Raw genomic sequence first — 23323 nt, 5'->3', positions numbered from 1 at the left:
CCTTTCGCACCAGAAAACATGTGAGCATACATGCGCATGTACATCTCCCTCGTTCATGGCCAAGTAGCGCTACAGCCGGCAGTCACTTTGGCAAGGTGAACGGAAACACGTGATAGCGCGGCGCTTTATCTTATCAGCACGTCACAGTCCAAGAAAGTTGAGCAGCGCCAAAAGGCCAAAGTGACGGGCCATCGAGTTTAATATTACTGTCGCCTACTTGGTACGACCTAGCAGTATTGAGCGCCAATTCTCCCTTTATATACGGCGCGTCTCTCTCGGAAAAGGCGATTGCATTCTTCTTTTCCCTTCTTCTTCTCTTCCGCACGAGATCGATTGGCTTCCATTGCGCCTTCACGATGTATGAAGACTCTGAGCTTCTGCTCCGATACGCAGAAGAAACCGACGACGATAGCTACGACTCGGCCGTCGAATACGAATTCTACAATGGGACCGATCCTTGGGACGAGAATCCCTACGAGGGACGCGTCTTCCACGGGTTTTCTCAGCTGCCTCCAGAGCTGCGCCTCAGGATCTGGGAGCTTGGCCTGATAGAGGCAGCGCGGCCTCGCGTTCTTCAGTTCGAAGTTCGTGCCATCCCTCGAAAGATGCCCGGGGTTTTTACAGAAAACGAGTATGGCGACCAAATCCAGCGTCTGTTCCGGGATTGGCACGTTCGTCCTGGTAAAGATCTGGCCCGTGTAACCAAGCGGACGCGCATCCTCATGGCCGTCAATCGAGAGGCTCGAGAGGTCGCTCGCAAGATTCTGCCTCACACTCTCAAAGTTCAGAATTCTGCGAGAAATGGCTATGGAATGGTGTCCTTCAACCGGGATCGAGATGTTGTCCAAATCGACGGGTACGAAAAAGGGCACATCAGTCCATCGGCTGCTGATGAGAGCTTGGAGGACAGCGCATATCATTTCGACGGCTTCGCGGAAAATGTGGTGCAGCTTGCAATTGACGAACACGCCTTTAACGACAATGACACGGATATCGACACCGCTCCTTACTTCATCCACGCCATGGAACCATTCCATAATCTCAAGCGGCTATTTCTTCTCGCCCAAATTGTCCTCCCGTTGGCCCCCTACGTGCAGCGCTGGTGTGGCTCGGATTTCGTTTATACACATACTACCGCTATAAAGGACAGAGGCAATGACTATTTTTGGACAAAACGATGTTGGCCGAATGCGGACGACTACGACGACTTTGTTCGTAACAATGTCCCCACCCCAATGATAAGAGATATATCCCATCCATTACCTTTTACTCGTAGTATCTCAGTCCTCCCAATGCTCGCATTCGATGATTCAGAGGGCTTAAAAGCTCTGGATAAAGCGAGGGTAAGGTGGCGGGAGAGCTATGAACGCGGCGTTCCCATCTGGGAAGTCTCTGATTTTTCATCCGACTCCGATGCCAGTTCCCAATCTGAGCCTGACGAATACGAAAGCGAGGGAATCGATGACTCCGAAATCATTGACAATGATAGCGAAGACAATAGTAATGAGGATGACATGTCCGGAGATGAAGTTTATGACGATGATGACGACGTCACCCTAGATGGCAACGAGGTGGGAGAAATCGTTCCCGTCTTTTCCAGCCCAGAGCCAGAGCCAGAGCCAGAGCCAGAGCCGGCTGACCTCGAAAGCTCTACCACGGATGCGCAGAACTCTCGAAAACGGCGAATTGTAGCTGATTCGGATGATGAGGATTTATCTGAAGGACTAGGGGCGAAGCGAGCTCGCACTAGCCGCCCAGCGCGAGTCGTCACGTCAGACACAGAGGATGAAGGAGTGAGCAAGCCCAACGGCACTAGGAGAAGTCGCAAGCGTGCGGCGATTGTTGACAGCGATGAAGAAGAAGACGACGATGATGGTAATGACGTTGAAGTCAAGGGGATGGACGAGGATGGATCCAGCAGCAAGAAAGACGGAAAAGGGGCTTCAAATGGAGTAAAGAGCAATCATAGGGGCCAAGAGGATGACGAAGATGATGACGAAGATGATGAAGAGGAAGAAGAGGAAGAGGAAGTCGCAGATGTAAGGCAGTTGAGTTTAGCCACTCGGCTTGATCTCGTGCCACAGAGGCATCCCCCGTCACGTAAAAGAAAGGCAGAGGACGACATGAGTACAGATCCGGAAGAGTACTCTGAGGATGATGATGAGGATGACGAGGATGACGATGAGGAGAGATCCGAAGACGATCTTATTGACGGTATTGCAGAGGAGTCTGACGAAGACGATTACGAATGATTTTGGCGCAAGGATAGTTTTGGCGTAAACAGGGGTTTTTACAGGATTTGGACAATATTGGCGGATTATTTGGATTGCATATTACGGTACTAGGACATCCTATAGATGATTATAATGACCAACCCCTCCGATGATACATACCATCATCTTGGCATATCATGATACTTGGTTCTGCAACGTGCCTTACAATGTCTTTCCCTCGGCCAAGAGATTGACAAACTCTCGGATCCTCCGTTCCCTCGTCTCACTCTTCTTAGCCGTATGAATGCGCCACAGGAACGAATATCTTTGCGACTTGCCCAGCCCCTGGAACATCACCTTTGCCACTTCATTCTCTGCCAATGCATCCTCAAAATCCTCAGGAACCTCCATTGTCGCTGGCCCCGCGTAAGCCTTATCCCAGCGCCCGTCCCCCTTTGCAGCATCCACAGCAGCGATGCCTGCAGGCTTCATCCGTCCCTCAGCCGTCAACATCTCGACGCGCTCGACGTTGCGGCGAGACCATAGGCTTCGGGGCCGGCGAGGTGTGAAGCGCTGCAGGAAGAAGTGTTCGTCGAGGCGTTTGCGCTGGCCGTCGATCCAGCCGTGGCAGAGAGAGGTGTCGACGGCGTCGAGGTAGCTGATGGAGGGGACTTTTGCGATGATTGATTTCTTACTGAAGCGTAGCCAGATGCCGGAGGGTGTTGAGGTGCCGGAGTCGAGGAGCCAGGCGTCGAAATGGGAGGCGGATGGGAAGCTGAGGGTTTGTGTGGTTGATGATGATGAAGTTGAGCTTGGTTTGGGCTTTGATTTGACGGAGGTGGTACTTGAGGATGCTGGTAATTTGGTGATCTTGGACTTAGTCTTGGACTTGGTCCTGGTAATAAGGGAATTGCTGGTTGAAGCCGTATATGTGGCTGGGGATGGTGAAGCTTCGGCGGCAGCTTTGGCTACGGCAGCCCTAGTTACCCTTCGGGCTGACATTTTTGCTAAAATCACCTATATAGTCACTGGTTAGCAAATATCATAATCCATCCATGGATGTGAATTGGAAGCCAATACTCTGCAGATCGCCGTGAATATGGCTACGGCCCATCAGCACAACTGCGCACGGCACGGTTATCCCTCCAATGAAACACCCTCAGTGATACTGAATACAGAGTCGCGAGGTATAATTGAAGTTGGTCATAGTATCATAAAAGGGAATACAAGCCAGTTATGAGATTATCTGATGCGTTGCAGTCTCTTCGTCGAATACCACGAACACTTCATCGTCACGCTCGGAAGTTTGGAGTCGATCCAACAGAGGTGATGATTGACGGTCCGGCTGATAGCGCCTCCATTTAGCGTTGGTGGCCGCCAAGACGCGCTGTGACTTTCAAATCCAGCTGCACCTACACGCTCCAGCTTGTCATTACAGTGCCCTTGCAGCGCTGCAACTTCGAGACGACCAGATGCACCATTTCAATGCAACATCAATTCATCTTCTTTTCATCATCACATCTCGAAATATCGAATTCGACAACGCTTGCTAGACTCTAATAGCACCAAGGCCACGAACAGAAATATCACTGCTGATACAACCCAAAGCCCGCCTCTATAGAAGACGCCGATTATATTCGCCAGCTCGAGATCAAATTTCCAATTCAACAAGATCAATCACTCCTTGAACATCTCCAACAGCTTCTGGACCGGCCAGGCGCGCGCATCTCGATACTTTTCAACGACAACCCGCAGCGCTTGACGTTCATATCGGTCCGTGAAAAAGTCGCCATACAGCTGAATACCAATGGCAGCATTCAAGAGCGCTGGAGGCGAGGCGGGATGACAGAGGGCGATACCGCAGAGCTCCAGCAACAACAGACGAACATCGTTTTCAGCCCTTCTCCAGCTCGCCCGCGATGCTGATGGCGCTCTAAAGAACCAAACATTAATACCGGTCGCATAAAGAGAAGGGAAAGGTGTGTGACAAAGGGACATACTTGAGAAAGGGATTCTCGGCAACCAGCACCGACTTTGCCATGATGCTCTGCTGGATACTGGTAACCTCAAGATTGGATCCGTACCAGATGGTAGGAAAAATCTCCCCTTTGGCCTTATCTGCCGTCCTCTTGAAGATGGGGCGGAAGTTGGCCAGAATCTCATACTCGAGGTAATTTTGCTGGTCCATGAGCCTCACTAAAAAGGTCCTTGGTTAGTCTCCTCGCAGATATACACCGAAACTCAGCAGATCATCCGACTTACTCCATTCGCGTTCAGATCCATCTTCCCAACGCCACTTGGCCACTTGGACAGTATGCATCACCGTCTTGTTCGCCTTGGAAGCGCTATGCCATAAATCAGACGAAGGGAACAGCTGCGGTGGCTGTTTTCGAGTGAAGGAATGGTATATTTCCTGTCGAAGGGCCATCCAGTACGCGGCTTGGATAAGACTTCTTCGGCCAAACAATGCCTGCGATGCGGAGCTTCTCAATACAGCATTGATGATGGGAAGAAAATTGACTTGTTGTTTTCCGGATTGGAAATGGGCGTCATCACCTTGGCCATTGCCACTGTCATTTGCTGAGGCGTCCTCTTCCTCCTCGTCAATTTCCTCCAATTGGCGGAGGATGACAGCTGTAGCGATGATGCTGTCTCGATAATCATCGTCATCAATATCGTGAAAGTGCCGGAGCGCGGGTATGCACTTGAGCATGTACTCGACTGCATCATGCTCGCTGAGCTTGGGAATAATCTGTCCGTGATAGAGAATACCGGCGGGGGTCCGGTACTGGGGAAGACGGCTAAGATGGCGGGCAGCAACTGCGAATATCGCGTTGAGGAGGTGTGGATGGTGGTGAGCAAGTCGAGGAACGGCAAGCTGGAAATGGCGGTCTTCGTCACACAAGTCAAACTATCCATGGGTGTCAACACAACCAGGTCGTCGTGTCGTCATATCATGTTGAAGACAAGAACTTACCCAGTGCGCAATCTCTTCGACAAAATATCGAAAAAGACAAGCCTCCCGAGTGTCTTCCAGGGGAAACCGTCTTCGAAAGGTTTCATCTTCTTGTGATGATATCACGCTTGGCACATGACGGTCATACAATAAGGCATATGAAGCAGAGCCATCGTCAGTGGGGTATGTTGCCGTAGACTGCCCCGCGGAAGAATAATGATCAACATCCCCTTGTCCACGAGGCCGGACTTGGGGGCCGAGGGATGTGCTCCTATATTGTGTAGGCGGCCGGTCATCATATGGATCCAGGGTCCGAAACGGCGCTCCATCAGGGGTCTTATCTTCGGATTGCTGGCTCAGGTGAGGCGAGTGATTTGAAGGCGAGTCAATTGAGGGGCCACCGCTTGAGATAACATGATATGGGGACTGATTGGTCGCGCCAGGAGTAGCCGCGGTCCACGATTCGGATTCCCTATGCGGATCAGGACTCTCTTGACTTACCGCGGGGCCACCTCCCTGGGAATGGAAGCGAACTATATATCCATTTACAGTCAGCGACCAAATCATCGGGTGTCACTCGATACCAGTTTGGCAAGGCAGGGAGATGGCCAAGTCTTGGCCTCAAGGGGAAAAGGCCATTATGGCCTCAGTCTACATACAGTGCTTCACCTCGCTATTGACCCATTTCTGCTCTTTGGAAAAACTGGCGGCAGACCCATGGCGGAAGACGGTCTTCTTAGTTGGACGTGTGCATGGCAAGAGTTTCAACTGACACCGACGACACTTGGGGCGCTCCTCGTCACCTACGATGGGTTGCCAATGGCAGCATCATGTCAGCAATGCCGCTCTAAAAGTTCCGTGGAGTACGGCAGATCAAGTGTCCATGTACGAGACGTCTACTGCTCCTCCGGCCCGAGAAAAGTAGCATGTCCTCTTCGTACATGTTACTTGTAAGAAGCGCAGATGGATGTCATGCAAAGATGTCATAGCCCAACGGCCAGGGCCGGATAAAAACGAACGAAAGGATCAATCTCACATTTGACGTGCTTCTCTATCGGTAACCCTCGAGTCAGCTATAAAATAACGAATAAAGGGGCATGTTGAGGTGAGTTGAAAGCGGACCTTTGCACTGGACGCACGGGTGCTTGACCGCAGGCATCAAGTTCCAGAAGCCCAGCTGGTCGCCACACGGGAAATCGTCCGGTATAGCTGTGGCCTGATGGGAATAACCTGAACAGCTGACGTTATGCCGATATGCGACGAGGAAAGACGCGAGCTGGAGAACAAGATGGAGAGAAGCAAAGCGAGATCCGGCGAGGGCATCCAGATTCGGCCAAAAATCGGTCTTGGGCGTGACCATTTCTTTTAGTAATCGCCGGCGATGATTTCCTTGGAGGAGAGGCCAAGCTGCGGAGAAAGATCTAAGCCTAAACGGGGCAATTGGACAAACGGCCGTTGTGCGATCGGTCACGAATCAGGATGTGGATATAAATTGGAGATGAGACCCTGTTACTTTCTGATGGCTGTTGAGAAGTGTCGGGCGTTGAAGTCTGTCCAAATCTCACCTCTCAAGAAGATTGTTGTTGTTTCTGGCCTCGATATGACGAGAGATGAGTTGAATATTTTTTGCCATCAAAATGGACACAATTTCTGCCTTTGGTGGGGTAACATGAATATGTGTTACCGAAGTCCCGAGCTTATTGTGGTCAGGCAGCTGAATTCAATAACGCTGCAACTAGAGAAGCTGAGCTGAACTCGTGAATTGACTCACAATCCCAAGAATCATGTGCTTTTACTACCAAACAAACAACGCATGATACATCCATTCAACTCCTTTCGGTATCTGAAACACAGACATTATCCAAACCAACTAAAAAGCATCATGAGCCATCAACCACAGGATCAAGACTCTGCTCAGTCTCAACGATTACCCTACACTGGCTCATGCCATTGCGGGGCCATTCGTTACATTGTCTTTCTGACTCTCCCTCCCGCGACGCTTCTCAACTCAGAACCGCCGCCATCTCGAGGAGTCCAGCGCATTTACAGGTGCAATTGCACCATTTGCCATAAATCGGGGTTTCTCCATGTCCGTCCCGCATCTGCTTTCGACGACTTCTTACTTCTATCGCCTCTAGATCCTCTCGGGAGTCTAGGCGACTATGTGTGTAACAATGAGACGCTGCACTTCCTCTACTGCAAAACGTGTGCGGTGAGATGCTTCATCTTTTACGGCAAAGGGGAAGTTGTCAATGTTAGTCTGCCCGAGGCGGTTGCGTTAGCTGGTGCTGAATCTGGCTCCGAGGAGGATGGCGTCTCTGTCAAGGCTTGGAGACCCAAGAAGGTCGAATTCAATGCTAGTATTCCTCACCAAGGCTCATATCTTAGTGTGAATGGACACACGATTGATGCAGGTCAGAAAAGCGTTGATCTGAGAGAGTGGGTGGAAACAAAGGCCGTCATGTATCTCGATTGGCTTCCAAGCGATGGGAGGTTGCCTCCACGTTGCGAGATGCCGCATGTTGGTGGTTCATACTAAAGATCTGAGCTGGCTATTGTATTATCGAACCAATGTTGACTCAGGTTCATATAATGACACAGTACTCTTTTATCGGGGAAATGTTATCCAGCACCCCAAATTCGTTATTCAACACCCCAGCGTTTTCGTGGAATTCAAGGACCTATTTGCTACTATCACTACATGTATTTTCTACTATAGGTATTACTACTTTCTCCTTCTATCACTACCCTCTGCTACTTTCGCTACCCTCTGCTACTATCGCTACTCTCCTCTAGTATCTGCTATTATATATATATTCTTCTAGTATCTTCTACTATTACCATCTTCCTTCAGCATCTAGCATTATTAACTAGTACCTATAGCTTCCATATAGGATGTGGGATGCTGGATAATAAATTTGGGAAGTTGAATAACTGCTCCCTTTTATCATGATATATCGAGCTGGCACAAATGCTCACATCCACACCGCAATCACATAACACCACTTGCACGCGACTTTACTAAAGGCAGTTCATCAGATATCATCAATTCATGCTCATGCTTCAAAACAGACGCCATCTACAAATATCCAACTCCATGCTTAACTCAGCATCCCAAACATAATCCCAAAGTGCTTGTGAATTTACGCACTTCTCAAAGAGCCTTTATCAAAACAGAAAAATACAAATCGTCTCTCAACGCCTTGCCGCCAACAAGCTGAGCATAAGGGAACGGCTTCGTCTTCTCCGTCAGCATATATCCTCGACGAATATAATACTGAATCAGCTCCTCGCGAGTCCAAATGACCGTCATCTCCATCTCCGTTAGACCCCACGTCTGCTTGGCATATTCTTCCGCCGCAGTGAGAACAGTGCGTCCGATTCCTCCGGCTTGGCGTAGCGGATTTACGGCAAAAAGGCCAAAGTATCCCACGGTGTCGCTCTGCTTTAGAACCTCGCAGCATGCCAAGATGTCGCCGGCTTCGTCCTGGGCAACAAGTACCGCTCCAAAAGGCTCATTGATCTTTGCTAGAAGACCCTCTTCGTCGATTCGTTGATCGTCGACGAGTTCTGCTTCGGTTGTCCATCCTGCGCGGCTGGATTCACCGCGGTATGCAGAACGCACGAGTGCGAGAACGGGTGCGAGGTCGGCCGGGGTGGCTTTGCGGATGGAGAGTGAACTTGGTGCCATTTTGGATGGTAGTGTGTTGAGTTTGTGAGTGCGTGAGAGGTATGAGAGGTGTGAGCGAGTGAGTGAGAGACCCGACAACTTAGTATGAGAGGTGGATTGAGTATGTGGGGCACACGAGAGAATATGGAAGAAAGTTGTTGTTTTGTATGAGACTTCTTACTTGTTTGATGCTTGATGCAATCCGGCGGATGGACATTCTCATTTATAAAAAAGACTCAAAAGGGTTGGAGATAAGCGTCTTGAAATGAGTCTTTGTTGTCGGCTATCTCCAAGCCATCTCTTCCACAAATCCGAGTCTCCAGCAAACATGTCGCGCTAAGGCGTACGTTTGACATTTTCTGACATTTTCGACATGGCGAAAACTGACTCATTGGAAAAGCTGACGCCACTAAGCAATAATGCCACGGTCTTATTTTACCGGCCCCTGGAACTCTACATGTATGCAACGCTACTAAGGCGTTCACTAATGTTTAGTATTTCCTATCGCGTCTTCGGGCGATTAGAGCAATACTATGACGCTGAATCACATGTACAAGTGGAAGAGCATGGAACAAATGTTTTGATGGTATTCCCCGCAAGTCCGTTTCCATCCGCCGCAAAACGCCTCAAAACTAATTAAGAATAATTTAGTCTACCCGATTACCTACTGCTTACTTGGGCGAGGAAAGCAGATGGAGCCGCCGGTTTCGGTGCTCCCGGCGTTCTCGAAGGATTCCATAGAATCTCGGCGATCGCGAACAAACTTGGGCCAGGTGTTTGTTAAAACCAGGTACTTTATGCTCTTCTCGGCGTCATCAAAAACGCCGTGGTCGAAGTCTTCCGGAATATCACCCCAATACTGAACGCAGTCGCCTGAATCACTGTCCTTCTCAGAGACTGACTTGGAAGCCTCACAGCATGAAGCGACAGAGGCGGCCTTGTTCCATTCGGGGTAGTTGAAGGGAGTTGCAGGATTGACGGCTTGCTTCTCACCATACATTGATCGCGCGGGCCCCTCGAAGATGGACTCGAGTTTCTTCAACTGTACTGATGAGATATTGATCGGAAATGCCGCATCGCTAGCGCTGATGTACTCAGTATAGATCCGAAGCGCGCGGTTGAATCGCTCGCGGACAAGCTCCCGCTTCGTATCATCAGACATAATGCCGCTGCGGCTGCGGACCGAAGCGGGAAACGATGACTTCCACTCTCCTACGCTTGTTAAAAACGCAATGTTCTCGCCGGAAAAATCCCGCAGGGCTGAGAATTGTTGTAGAGGCTCGGGATTCCTCTCCAGCACGTATTCGAGAGCACTCAACGTCAGAATCGACTCTACGGAAGACGTTTTGATCGAACTGTTGGTCGACCTCCATCCGGTCTTGATGGAGTCGATGATTGTCGATTTGGACTTGAATGATCTGATGGCCTTGCCGAGGCCTGTCTTGTTGTTCTCCCACTGCTCAATTGTGTTTAGCGTCTCTTGGCAGAGGCTTTGATGGCACAAGACTTCCCAGCATGGGAGGAAGACGGTAAATATTTCCATTAACCATATGGAGAGGGCAATCCTATGACAGTGATTAGCGGTTTAGTTCGGCACAGAGACGGGACTGAGAACATACCACTGAGGAGGAATCCACTGGTGATTAATCGCTTCCATCCCGGGGACATAGAGGGCAATGAGCCACATAGGTGCTGCGTGAAGTCTATATATACGCAGATCCGTCAGTTAGAGGCAACTGGATTCCCTCTATACCAAACTTACCCGGATATTGCACACCAAATGGTTTGAGTGCGCCATCCTTGAGTGTCACGAATATCTCGTGCACGCCACAACGTGAATGGCGCAACAATCCAGGCCCAGAAGAACAGCCACAAGACAGACGGCCACCTGTTGATATTCATGTCAGAACCCAAGCGGCCGACGCTATAAAGCTTCACAAGAGCTCTTAAAGCCGATGTCGTTTGGAGAACTCACCATTCCCATCCTCGGCCCATCTGGACCTTTTGCTCCATTTCAGTGCCAGAAACCTCGGTGCCTGGGATGCCCCATGAACTATGCCATTTGCGGGAGATGAGAAACATGAAGACTGCCATGAATAGCTGCGTGGGCCATTGTTAGCTCGTGGTATGTAAAACTTTAAAACTCCCCGACCGAATGAGAATGTGTGAATATGGATGCACTGACCTGGAAGAACATTCCAGAGCCGACTAGAATGACAACCTTGGTGGTGTGATTGAGTCTGCGGAATCTGCTCAGAATACCACCATTGTTGCTGAGCTTGGTCGCAGTCGAAGCGTTGAGAATATCAGCACGGTCAATGTATTGTTTTTGGCGTTGTGCAACGTGGAGAAAGCGAGTGTTTGAAGCGTGGAACAAGCCAATACCCAGAGGCAAATATGTGCTCATGATCCAATATTGCGTGTCTCCAGGATATAACGGCCCCAGAACATAGCCCAGTTGCACCGATATCCAGAAGAGGTGGAGCAGAGAGATGGCAGAAAGCGACAACCCGATCCCTCTTATCCTCAGCATGGGCATACGGCGCTGGTAGATGAGAAAGCCCATGCCCCAGAGTAGCAGCAAGGTCCAGCCTATAGTCCAGCAAATCCACCATATGCCGATCCCGTTGAGCCTGGCCGCAGGCTTGGAGTCAGCCGTGAGGCCCAGCTCAGATCCCATCTTGGCGAAAACCCTTTAGCAAGGACTTGAGATCTCGCGACGAGAAGAGAGCACAAACGATGCTCTGCCTGTCGATTGTGGGCCGCGGGTATTTGTGGGCGAAATGAGAGAAGAAAAAGCCCAGGGCAGCAACTGATCAAGAACAAGATGAAAGAACAGGACGGGAGGTAGATTTTTAATCTCGATCGGTGCCGTGGGGTCCCGATGTGCTCTTCCGCATGTCTGGTACCATGGAGCTGAACAGGAAACAAAAGACTGGATGCAATGAGCACAAAGGGGGTGAGTGTTGGGCCAGAATTTTGGGCCGGAGTGGTTCACTCTCCCACCCTCGTCTCGTCTCATGCAGCTGCATGTACGAGTACTTGCTTCGAATAGTAGTTTGCTGTCTTGATAAACGCCCCTATTTTGCTTGGCCTGCTCTTTGTTTGGGCTATGTCTGGCGCTTCTAACGCAAGGATGCAGTGAAAATCTAACCGAGAAGCATAAGCGGACAAAGCAGTCAAAACGAAACCGTTGATCACATTACTGCTACCGTTCGTCTCCGAGTGGCTGCGAGTAAAGTATGGTAAACGCCTGTGCTCAACCAGCCACAAGCTGCCGATCTCGTTCGTCCAACGTCCCTTGAACCCTGCTCCTGTCACACCGGCCAACGTTGTTCCCGCTGTGGGTGACAGACGCGGGCGTCCAAGCTCCCGAGAAGCTGTGAATGGCCTGGTCTCTGCGTTTCTCATGGGTTGGGGGCGGAAATAGCCCTTGAGACAACATTGACATTGTCGGGTCCGGGAACCCTTGCAGATTTTGTGAGACAAAAACGATTCCCTTGCGTTGCCTGTCTGTGCTATTCGTTGGATCCCGGTACGAGAATGATGAGGGCCCGATGATGTGAGTTACACGTTTGCATGCATGTGGCTGCAAGCTGTGTGAGCTTGTGAATAAGTCCGTATGCACGTTTGAAGCGGATCGTAGACAACTATGACTATTGACAGTATCTTGAGGCCAAACATGGGCGCCTTGACACCAGCAACATCTTCTTTACGTGTACCAGTGTATTCGTTGGTCGCTTAATACCGCCCTTCTGCAAGATTGGCGATCGAGTTCGGTGGATCTCTCCATGAATCATGACCTCAGCTTCAAGGACATTATTACAGCTGCACATTTAGATCAGTTTCTGGATATACGCATTTGGATAGTCTGACATTATACTAGTCCTCGTTGAACCCGAGCTAACAGTTGAGCTCTTGGACCGACGTTCACTATAAAACCACGGGAGCAGATCGTGTATCACTCAACGGCGTCAATACTTCAGACGGTTCCTCTTCACATTCGTCCGCCGGTCGACCAGCATAACCCTGCCACTTTACCCGCCTCTTCGATCTTCCCGCGCCTCGTCACATCGCCCTCCGCGCTATTTTGAACTTGTGCTTCACTGGGATGAGACTAGCGGCAGTTGGATTACCCTAAGGGGAATCGCTATCTATTGACGGAGTACAGAGTACGGGTATGAGCGCATAGGAGTATTGATGTTGATGCTCTCTTATCCTTGAGCCATCGATGAGTGTCGAAATATCAGTTATATCAGTTATCAAATATCGATCCCCGTTCAACCTATTGACCATTCTGCGTATTATACGGCATAGTAATGGAAGAAGAAAAAGCAAAATGAAACACGGGTGGCCCAAGTTGAGAGTACGGGTACGGCTGAACTTCAGATGCAAGGGGTAATAGTGTGAACGTACCCTGGCAGTATTTGTCAATTTCTTCCCGTAACTCTGAGGTTGACCGGCTGCGATATGCGGTGGACAGAAGTGAGAGCAGGGATCATCCTGTCAAGATTTAATCTGATCTAGGATGAAGGCTACCATTATGGATGATACAATCCGATTGTGTTACGATCGCAAGATGGCCTAAGCACCACGCCTTCAATTCTGTCGTTACCAACACCACATGCGGAGTACATGTAGCTAGACCATAATGTTGATATTGTCAGTCTCAACTCACGTCCCGTTTGCATCACGTCGGTTACTGGATCCCGGAAGTTGACAGGTGACTGATCTTATTGATCAGCCTTGGTCTTGTTCAACTACCGGGTTTCCGTTGCGCCCGTTTTATCGAGGGGCAGTGAATACAGCGACTCCTGGTGGACCTCGAGTCAGCTCAAGTCACTCGTCCGATCATCCAATCATTCGTACGAGTACATGTGCTCTTATGGCGTTACTTAGGTACGGACTGCTCGTACATCCACTTATCTCGGAACGCGGTGAGAGAAGTGATCGAGCCGCACCGCAAAGCTACGAGACATGCATAACCCTTGCATCACAAACAATGCGCTAATGGTGTTTGCTCAGGCGATGGGACTGCAAATTCTCGGTCAGGGACTTGGTGCAAATGTAACTGTGCATGAAGCGGGATGTGCTGTTCCTGCCGCGGCATGCAAGGGGGATAGAATCGAGCTTTTAACTCTCTCGATGAGTAGAGGCCCTTTGCGCAACACTCCGATTGGCCTCCGATGCTATTTGGCAAATGTTGTTTACAGAGGGGAGCACGAATGGTGAATAGACTGCGCTCTTAGATGATTTTATTTGACGAATAACTGGGAGCTGGTAGTGGCTGCATGTGTACGAATGTGATACATGGTTTGTTCAATGCCACAAGCGGCTACACTACATGCGCGTATTGATTTGTGCTTCACGGGAAGTGCGGTAAACTGATTCAACCAGTCGTAGGATATCATTTCACAGCCATCTTTTGGTAGAGATCAATAGAGTTGTTCCAGCAAAACTGCCAGTTGCATTTCTCACAGTCATCATTGTATTCATCATGCACCAGCACCGGCGCTTACACGAGCCATATTGCTGATGAACGCGCTCACCAACAACATTTTCATATGCCATAAATCGACGAATGTTATTACAGAAGCATGCTGTATCACATTAGATCGCCATCATCACTCTTGATGCAGGGCAGTATTGGATGTTGACTTTGGCGATGGCACCAGCATCCAAGTTACTGCCGTAGTGGCAAGAAGAGCGACCAAAATCGGTTGCAGAACTCTCACACCGGCATCGGCAGATACCACACCTGTAATGATGGGAAACAATGAGCCTCCCATCTGGGCAAAAACAAACACCAGCGGTAGTGCGGTGGAGTGAATGTCTGGCGAGAAAAGCTTTGACCCAAGCGAGATGCCCTTTTTCTCAGAATTAGACGGTGCCGAAATTGACATGAGACATGCAGAATAAGCAAAAACGTACAGTTGGGAACAATGGCCCTGTAAAGAAACCGATCAAGCTAACGGCGATCGAGGCAGCGATGATATTCGGCACCCTAGGGTTCTACTGTGAGCTTGGTTGTCTCGATAAGTTTTGAGGCCGGGCGGGAGGTCATACAACCAAAATATCAGCTGGAGACCAATCGCGGCAACGATGTAGCAAAACACCATCCGGCGTTCTCCAAATCTGTGCGTTGGCTCTGCTAGTAGCAATCGGCCAAGAAGACCGCCGCCGCTGAAGCCAGCAGGGACATAACCCATTTGCGATAAATCACCATGACGAACATTGACCAGGTATTCCACGACCCAACCGCCAGCAGTAAGGACGGAGCCGAGGTAGAAGAAAAAGAAGAGGCTGAGCAGCCAGACACTTGGTGTGCTTGCCGTCTTTTTTATGAGTTGCGTGGCCTCCTTGTTCCTCGATACAGCTTCGTTAGGGTTCTCAGAGGTTTCACCAAGGGTTCTTCCACTGCTCTCACTTGTAACTGTCTTTTGATGAAGCCCAAGAGTATCCCGGAATGCAACGCAAGTCAGCCCAAGATTGACAACACCAAGAGCTAGCGGAAACGTATAAAACAGATACCATCGCGAGACGTCTCCGGCAGACGCTATGGCAGTGGAAACAAACGGTCCAACCAAGCAGCCTGCCATGTACATGGCATGAATAAAGGCCAGCCAGCGGTGAGCACCCTTGGGAACAGCGCTGGCAACCCACGAGTTTGCATGAGTATCTTGAAATGCTTGTCCAACGCTCACAAGCCAGAATGTCACGACAAACAGCCCAAATGGAGGATCCCAAGATCGGAGGGCATGTGCCGCAATCTGGAACACGGCTCCAAGGGCAAGCATGGCGCCGAGGTTGAGATATTGGCAGAGATGGGTGTTGGCAAAGGCTGCAAACAGCCAGCCGAGAAAGTTGGCGCCATAGCTACATTCATTGAGCTCCTTGTGTCAGTGAAAATATTCATGGTTTTCAAACCAGTTCCGCAGCGATGCTTTACACTCACACGCTCGATACAATTGCCGTGCTAATGTCATATTCGCGTATTATATAAGGTATCAGGGCTCCAATGCTTCCATCGTTGACGCCAGCTACGAAGAAAGAGAAGCCAGCGCTGATGATCTTCAAGTACACCGACTTATTGAGGCGTTGGTCAGGCCCCTGCGCTGGTTCGGCCTCAGTCGAATCAGCATCACGGCCACTCCCTTGCGTCAATTCAGGAAGCTCAATTGCGCTTTCAACTGTGGTCTGAGTTGCGGTGATGGCCATTTTGCATCGTGTGCTCTCTAATCCGTAATGGAGAAAAGAACGGCAGAACCTCGCTGGTTTTGTCCTGCAGTTGACACTTTATAACCAAAACTTTAGTCATAAGAGGCGATGCTCGCCTTGCCTTTAGCCTGCAAAGCCGGGGTGTTTCCCCGAACCATGGCGCAACTCTCCCCGCATTACATCGCGGAGTGTCGGAGTAATTGACCTTGGCGCAATCCATAATAGGGCGCTGTCCAGCGTATTTCTCCGTCATTGCTATATATTCGATCGGCTAAGTCGAGGCAATCCCTTATACGTTCTTCCTATTGAATCGGGCGTTAAAGATGTACGCGCATGCCGTTCCTGCACTTACGTTATAGTAACAGCGGTTGAAAGGATAGAATTGAAGCACATGATCACGGAAATTCTTAGGTGAGAAGCCTTTGTCTACCACCGAGCAGGGGAAGATTCTCTAAACACATCGCGACTAACAAGGCTGGCAAGCCCAGGCTCAAGCTCAAGGGGTCTAGATTGGCAAGAAATGAGTTGTACATGTATTCAGGATACCTCCTTGACATGTCATCTCGGTTAAGAAGTACTCAAGGCATGAAAGACTTAGACAAGATTGGCCCTACATAACAGACTAAAAACATGCTCTTCACACGAAAACGTGACGGGACACTAATTTGAGCCTTGAATGATGTGTATTATGTACCAGAGCAGAACACAGATCAGTTAAATATGCATTATACACGCATCCTCCAAGGTCCCGCTTTCTCTCATCGTAATGGCAGAGCATTGATCAGTTTTGACCGTCTCAAACCAATAGCTTTATCTCCATAAACCTTTCGTCACATTCTCTGACGTCCTCTTTCCAATGAACTCTTTAGCTCACCACTTTGTCGGAAGTTTTATTTTGTCAGGATTGAGCAGTCTAACCGCAGACGTAGCGCTTCACGACGTTGTGTGTATGACCCTTGCAGTCAATCTCCTTCTTCTTCACTGGGGCACAGTTCCCATAGAGCGAATTGTCCTTGACACGTCGAAGCCTTTGAGGCTTCTGGGCATAACCAGTGTTGGGATCGGTGCAGCCCACGAGGTAGTAATCAGTGCCATCGAGTCGAAAGTTGCGATTGCACTCGCGTCCGCTTTCTGGAGCTATCTCAACATCAAAGCTACAAGGGTCTAGCCCTTCAATCCAGGCGACGTTGAAGTGAGTGCCGCCTTCTCTGATCTGGTTGCCGATAGCGATGGCGCCGTGGACCACAGGCAAGACCGTAACTGAGAGGCAGAGAACGGCTTGAGCGATTGAATTGGTGAGATGCATGGTGAGCGAAAGATTCAGTGTAAAAGTGATTCGAAAGGAATTGGTCCTTGGGACGAGTGGTTGAATGTCATTTCTCCAGATATAAGGAGATGATTCTACTATTTATGAGGATAACTTGCCCACAATGATTAGCTGGAGCCCTATTCCTTCATCCTACGACGCTCATGAATGACTGACTCTTTGGTGATCGGCACATTCGTGTAAAGACTCGGATGACAAGTTACAAGTTACCTCAAGTTGCCTCTTTGGTGAGGCGGTGTAACCGTCGTATTAACTTGGCTTTTCCAACATACTTCAGCACTTTGTTTCATTGTGAAAACATATGATGTCAAGACATCCACAGCGTGCTATTAGAGCCATGGCACATGCCAATCCTTTCAACTAGACGGCTCGACGATGCCGACCAATCTAGGTACCGAGGCAGATTTCACAACTTTAAGCTTATGTCTGGCGGTATCTAAACGGAAATGATCGTCTGCCAACACATTGTGGCTCGGCTCGTCGCTTCATTTATCTACAGTAGTAAACATCGGCCGATATGTAAGATGGAGGATCGATCCATCGATCCTACAGGATGATCGTTTGGAGGATCGTTTGGAGGATCGACCAGATGCGGGACGGCCCCTGCATAGGCAGGATTCAGGATGGAGATTCGCCGGAAGTCGGTCATCTCATAAATGCCATAGGATCCCGCGTCCTCTTGGCAGAGATGGGTCATGGCCTGACCATTCGTCGATCATCTTAGCATATTTTCGGGTTAACTTGCCGTATGTAACCGATTTTAATCTCCTTCGCTTCTGCCACAGAGGCTTTCTTTATCATAGATCGTGAAGTGACATGGATTGAAGTTGTTCCATGCAGAGTGAGATGAAGCTATCCACAACCCATACGCAAGGTAGTATTTACAATTCCGGATAACTTCAATTTAGTTCATTTGAGTAGGGAATTAACTCATTTAAATTGCCAGAAGGTGTTGGAAATATGGCACACCTCAGCGTACATACAACGATTTTACTCGAGACGAAGGATCTAGCTCGACTTGTTCAGTTTTCAAGGCGAAATTTCTCAGTATCTGAATAATGTTTTTGCGATTTAATGTCCGTTCATTTTTGCCTGCGCACGGGCCACAAAATTCGTTCGTTATGTTGACGTTGTGAAACTCGACCTCTTCGTTTGTCTGGCAGCTGTTGCTCCGTTCTCCAACCCAACAGCTCAGACTGAGCAGAGGTAAGCATGGAGACTTCCCAGGAGTGTTTCTTGCCAGAATAAGTTACCAATCCTACGTGGTATTCCTCTCAGGGAGGACCTCTTGCCACTCATTCATGGCATCTCGACGATTCCCCCCAACTTGCGTTTTGGAGGTGGAGAGGAAATTTCGCTCGTTTGCAGTCCCCAAACTGACCCGATGCGGCGGCATCCCTCACTTCAAAAGCCTCCAGAAGCTTCCAATCCAAACAATACGCGACTCTTACTACGATAAGTCGAATCTCCTCTCATCGGCTGGAGCCTGGATCCGGAAAAGAGACGAGCAGTGGGAAGCCAAAATAAAAAAGGGCGGATCGTTCACAAATTCGAGATTTGAAGAGCTCAACAATGTCGACGATATCTCAGAATACATCAAACGCACCACTGCCATCGACGATACTGCGGCACAAAACTTTGGTCTTGATCCCATTGCGGTCTTTTTCACTACGCGTGAATCGTGGATAGCCGACGACGAGTTCCATATTGTGCTCGATACCATGGACTTTGGTCACCAGGTTGGGGAGGTCGAGCTGCAAAAGTCCTTGGCCGGCGAGTCAACTGAGCAGCAGAAACAAGATGAAATGCGGGTGATGGATGAGAGGGTGGCTGCCTTTATGAAGACGTATGCATGGGTGTTTTCCGCAGGCCAGCCAAAGGGCAAATTGACGGCATATTTTGAGCGTCAGCGCAGAGATTCTGCATGAGAGATGGAAAGGTGCGGAATCGCGGGGAAAAGGAAGATAGGAATTTTTGACTTGTGCGACACAACTATGCGCAAATTATTATTGATTGAGCCTACGCCATATGTGCTATTAAACTGATCGCCAAAGAGGAACTTGGCTATGTAGCTGTGACTCAAGATCGGAATGCCTATTCAGCCTCCCAATTTTACTATTCAGCATCCTACATCGCAAATAATATGGAGTACTAGATAACTATACTTATAGTAGTAAATACTGCAGATATATAACTATAATAGCAGTTACTAGATAATGTAGACATAGTAGTAAATACTGGAGAAATATAGCTATAGTGTCAGATATCTTAAAAGGATAGGTATTATATTTACTATTTAAATAAATGCCTGCAGTGGTACCAGATACAAGGCTTTCTGGTTCCAATGCCCAGATTTCACGTAGTCGTTGGGGTGCTGGATAGCCAACTTGGGGTGTTGAATAGCTACTCCCCTCAAGATTCTACGGCCTGCTAGTACTTTCTCACATAAGATGACGAGTAATAAAGATGCGTGCTGCAGAATTCTCTCCTTCGAATCTCAGTAACCCAACCAAACCCAACCAAACATCGCATTGCAGCATCTTGTACTCTGTGGCACGTTACTCCTCAGTCAAAGATGCCCATTCCCGACTAACTTGCAAAGCATCCAGTAGCTTTTTGTAGGAACTGTTGGAGTAACCACTGGTATCAATCTACCACTCGTTAGACGCAAAACAAAAAAATAGCTTAGCCATCTCGGAAGCTTACTTACCGTGATGAGCTTTCCAGCCTGCTCGTAGTAAGCAAGTAGAGAAGGGTTCAATTCTTGAAACTCGGCATATCTCTTTCTAAAGGTCTCGGCATTATCTCCTTCGCGACCTTGCTTTCTCTGGAGCACTCGAGCCTCGGCCATTTCTCCGGGGCAGTCGAAGAACAGAACAACGGTAGGATGCTGAAACTGGCACAATGTTAGAAACGTAGCCAGTCACCTGACGAGTTTAAGTGTGCAAGACGTACTTCTTGTTCGAATTCCTTTGCTTGGTCAAGGTGTCGAGGGAAACCATCCAAGATGGTAACGCCGCTTGCATCAACGTGTGGCTTCAGGATGGGGAAGAGCATCTCCGTAGTCAAGAGCTCTCCGCGTCGAACATACTCGACAACTGTGTCATCCGCATCTGGCGACGCCACAATTTGTCGTAAAAGATCTCCTATGGACAGATGCTTGAATCCATACTTTCGGGCGAGCTTTTTGGTGAGCGTTCCCTTTCCTGTTCCAGGAGCACCTAGTCGAGACGCGTTAGCTTGTGCAGAGAGTTGCATACCGATTTGACTTACCAAGCACAAAAACTACTTTTCCCTTGATAGAATCCATGGTAATCTTGTAGAGGTTGAAGTCAAAGCACACCGCTGTCTGGGATTGATGCTCCGTTTGTGTAGGAGGGGAAAGAAGCGGTGTTACAATAGGGCACGGGTGCCCGTTGCTCTCTTTAAAAGCGGGAAGAAAATCCGTTTGTTATGCCAATTTCTCTCTCCCCTTTACACTTTATTTTCCTCAGGCCAACTGTGAGAAGTCCAAACTGTTTAGTCGACCAAATCCAACACCTTCAACATGGATCTCTCTATCTACATTCTGATAATCATCGTTACTGCCATATTCTTTACTGTCAAATGGCACGTTCGCTCTGGAAAGGTTCCAGTGTCTGTCAACTATCATTTCTCACGCAAGTGTAACAAGGAGTGCCTCTTTTGCTTCCACACAGCAATCACTTCTCATATTGAAAAGCCAGAGAATGCCAAGAGGGGCTTGACCCTCCTCAAGCAAGCGGGGATGAAGAAGATCAACTTTGCTGGCGGAGAACCATTCCTCTACCCAAAGTTTCTGGGAGAGATGATAGATTTCTGCAAAGACGCTCTTCAACTCGAATCTGTCTCTATTGTTACCAATGGAAGCTTGGTCAAAGAAGCTTTTCTTCAAAAGCATGGTCACAATATTGGCATTCTAGCCGTCAGCTGTGATTCCTTCGACGAAGCTACAAACATCAAAATTGGACGAGGATCCGGCAACACCGTTCGCAAGCTGTACGAGATTGCTGCTTGGTGTCAGAAATACAACATCAAGTTCAAGCTCAACACAGTTGTGAATAGATTCAACCATTTGGAGGATATGAACGAGCACCGCGACAAGACCCTTCGCAACGCTCACAATCTCACCATTTCCGACGACGAATTTGATCGCTTTTGTGAACGGCATGCCAGCCAAGCCTCTCTCGTCCCAGAACCCAATCGACTGATGGCGAAATCATACCTCATACTCGATGAATACATGCGGTTCTTGGATAGAAATGGACAGCAACCGTCAAAGTCCATCTTGGAAGTTGGCGTGCAGCGAGCTTTGCAAGCCGTCTTTTGGGACGAAGAGGCATTTGTTCAACGGGGAGGGGTCTATGATTGGAACAAGACATCCTGTTCCTCGGACAACAAAGAGTTGGAGTGGTGATTAGGCGGAATATCTGCTATTGGATCTCGGCAATAGATGTCTTGTTTTTAGTGAACGAGTCAGCTCTATAAGAATTGGACTTGGTAAGCTCTGAATGTTAGATATGATGCCAAGACCTTTGTCATGTTAGGGATTCCATAGATGATTTGGCTGAATAGTTTGGAGTTGTTGATCTATTCTTCCTATTACAGCCATAGAGCAATTGAGATATTCACAGTAACATTTCGCTTTCTTGCATTCACGTCTTCACAATAAACAACCCGTCTTTCCATTGACACACCTTTTTTTGCGCGCGCTCCCCCGCATAACGGCGATCGAAGCACACCCCGAATCTTCAGTATGAATATCGCCACTGATGAGCTCCTGCCCTTCAAACTGCTTATATCCGCAACTTCGGAAGCTATACTAGTGCAGCAGTGATGATCGTCGTCATTCCTAGTACGATTTAGGGCAGTAACTTCTTCCCAGGACATGGATAATCTTCGTGTATGCAAGTTGCCGAGAAGGTTGTAACCAACATGGGTACTGAAATGTTTACTATTGGCTTCGCTACAAATGGCATGGCGATAGTGGCTACTCGCTGCAGTAACCTACATGTATCTAGCCGTGTAGTTTTCTGGGTGGCCTACAATGTGCTACAATGGGTGGCCTACAACAAGTGACAAGTGGGCATCATTCGGCCTGCGGCAGTCTGTACCTACCTTAGGTAGGTAGGCTGTAGACATGCATATCAAGTATAGCAGCAATTACTAGAGAAATACCAATATGATAGCAGCTACTAAAGAAATATAGATATAGTAGTAGTTACCAGGGAAATGTAGATATAGCAGCTACTTCCCTTGTAGGCATATAATTTAACTACCTAGTGGGTGTTCGAATTCTTCTCGGTCTCGGTTTTTCTGTCATCCGCTTGCATGTTTGCTAGAAGGCGGCAACCAAGGTTAGCCGCAATGGTATGTACAAGTCAACTCTCATGATCTGATGACAATTCTATGAATAATTTTGTGCAGAAATATTACTGTACGTCAGAAACAAGATGCTAGGTAGAGAGAATTCCATGGCCGACCGTGGTGGTGTCTGTGGCTCCATCTCAGCCACCGCAGCAGCAAGTTCGTGAGGATACGATCATGGCTGAAACTCCAGCCGTTCTCCAGATTCAAGCAGAACAAGGAGAAGAAGAGGAGCAACAAGTTGTGAATGCCGTCGAGTCAGAGACGGATGAGGATCAAATGGCGTTTGAGGCTGATCTCGACAACCGGGTACTAGTAGTACCCGGAACATCTTGATGTACATAAGGTAGCCCCCCTTTTCAATCACTCCCTCGGGTGTGATATTAACATCGCTTTGAACTATAAAATATGCCCACAGATGTATTACGTATATTAGTACCTACTGGGTACCTCGTACTTAGGTCTCTAATACTCTCATGCCTGTACCTAGTTACCTGTAGAGACGGACATTACTCGGTACCTCCAGTAGCAGCAGAAAGTACCATATGAGAGTT

General features: G+C 48.7%; 10 protein-coding genes across 10 annotated transcripts; 4 read left to right on the top strand and 6 right to left on the bottom strand.

Moving 5' to 3' along the window:
• The first annotated feature begins 170 nt into the window (after nt 1-170).
• V8C40DRAFT_243177 (2EXR domain-containing protein) lies at nt 171-2425 on the top strand. Its single transcript, XM_083215364.1, has one exon. It carries the CDS (start codon nt 357-359, stop codon nt 2250-2252), a length of 1896 nt encoding a protein of 631 aa, XP_083074409.1. The 5' UTR covers nt 171-356; the 3' UTR covers nt 2253-2425.
• Nucleotides 2312-3566, bottom strand: V8C40DRAFT_243175 (uncharacterized protein). Its single transcript, XM_083215363.1, has one exon. It carries the CDS (start codon nt 3213-3215, stop codon nt 2436-2438), a length of 780 nt encoding a protein of 259 aa, XP_083074408.1. The 5' UTR covers nt 3216-3566; the 3' UTR covers nt 2312-2435.
• On the bottom strand, nt 3559-6514 carry V8C40DRAFT_243171 (Zn(II)2Cys6 transcription factor domain-containing protein). Its single transcript, XM_083215362.1, has 7 exons — nt 6292-6514; nt 6206-6220; nt 5829-5972; nt 5191-5702; nt 4476-5124; nt 4214-4409; nt 3559-4146 (listed from the first exon to the last, which is right to left on the bottom strand). The coding sequence occupies exons 1-7, from the start codon at nt 6326-6328 to the stop codon at nt 3891-3893; spliced, it is 1809 nt and encodes a 602-aa protein (XP_083074407.1). The 5' UTR covers nt 6329-6514; the 3' UTR covers nt 3559-3890.
• Nucleotides 6515-7051: 537 nt separating this feature from the next.
• Nucleotides 7052-7708, top strand: V8C40DRAFT_265090 (GFA family protein; the record flags this gene model as incomplete). Its single annotated transcript, XM_083219617.1, has 1 exon — nt 7052-7708. One exon carries the CDS (start codon nt 7052-7054, stop codon nt 7706-7708), a length of 657 nt encoding a protein of 218 aa, XP_083074406.1.
• A 615-nt stretch (nt 7709-8323) lies between these two features.
• Nucleotides 8324-11519, bottom strand: V8C40DRAFT_274408 (uncharacterized protein; the record flags this gene model as incomplete). Its single annotated transcript, XM_083220598.1, has 6 exons — nt 8324-8829; nt 9515-10404; nt 10459-10542; nt 10602-10727; nt 10815-10939; nt 11025-11519. 6 exons carry the CDS (start codon nt 11517-11519, stop codon nt 8324-8326), a joined length of 2226 nt encoding a protein of 741 aa, XP_083074405.1.
• Nucleotides 11520-14088: 2569 nt separating this feature from the next.
• V8C40DRAFT_243162 (major facilitator superfamily domain-containing protein) lies at nt 14089-16172 on the bottom strand. Its single transcript, XM_083215361.1, has 4 exons — nt 15795-16172; nt 14906-15715; nt 14771-14843; nt 14089-14706 (listed from the first exon to the last, which is right to left on the bottom strand). The coding sequence occupies exons 1-4, from the start codon at nt 16055-16057 to the stop codon at nt 14464-14466; spliced, it is 1389 nt and encodes a 462-aa protein (XP_083074404.1). The 5' UTR covers nt 16058-16172; the 3' UTR covers nt 14089-14463.
• Nucleotides 16173-16517: 345 nt separating this feature from the next.
• On the bottom strand, nt 16518-17820 carry V8C40DRAFT_243160 (uncharacterized protein). The gene is made up of 2 exons (XM_083215360.1): nt 17541-17820; nt 16518-17477 (listed from the first exon to the last, which is right to left on the bottom strand). The coding sequence occupies exon 2, from the start codon at nt 17361-17363 to the stop codon at nt 16971-16973; it is 393 nt and encodes a 130-aa protein (XP_083074403.1). The 5' UTR covers nt 17364-17477; nt 17541-17820; the 3' UTR covers nt 16518-16970.
• Nucleotides 17821-18084: 264 nt separating this feature from the next.
• On the top strand, nt 18085-19508 carry V8C40DRAFT_243155 (thiamine-triphosphatase). The gene has a single exon (XM_083215359.1). It carries the CDS (start codon nt 18686-18688, stop codon nt 19310-19312), a length of 627 nt encoding a protein of 208 aa, XP_083074402.1. The 5' UTR covers nt 18085-18685; the 3' UTR covers nt 19313-19508.
• A 434-nt stretch (nt 19509-19942) lies between these two features.
• Nucleotides 19943-20694, bottom strand: V8C40DRAFT_265084 (nucleoside monophosphate kinase; the record flags this gene model as incomplete). The annotated part of the gene is made up of 4 exons (XM_083219616.1): nt 19943-20035; nt 20095-20280; nt 20340-20605; nt 20658-20694. The coding sequence occupies 4 exons, from the start codon at nt 20692-20694 to the stop codon at nt 19943-19945; spliced, it is 582 nt and encodes a 193-aa protein (XP_083074401.1).
• Nucleotides 20695-20931: 237 nt separating this feature from the next.
• On the top strand, nt 20932-21819 carry V8C40DRAFT_265083 (uncharacterized protein; the record flags this gene model as incomplete). Its single annotated transcript, XM_083219615.1, has 1 exon — nt 20932-21819. One exon carries the CDS (start codon nt 20932-20934, stop codon nt 21817-21819), a length of 888 nt encoding a protein of 295 aa, XP_083074400.1.
• Nucleotides 21820-23323: the final 1504 nt, after the last annotated feature.

The sequence above is a fragment of the Trichoderma camerunense genome, assembly GCF_050948025.1.
Source record: "Trichoderma camerunense strain CBS 138272 chromosome Unknown V8C40scaffold_7, whole genome shotgun sequence".
Lineage (NCBI taxonomy): Eukaryota > Fungi > Ascomycota > Sordariomycetes > Hypocreales > Hypocreaceae > Trichoderma > Trichoderma camerunense.
This window is presented reverse-complemented; position numbering and strand designations above follow the sequence as displayed.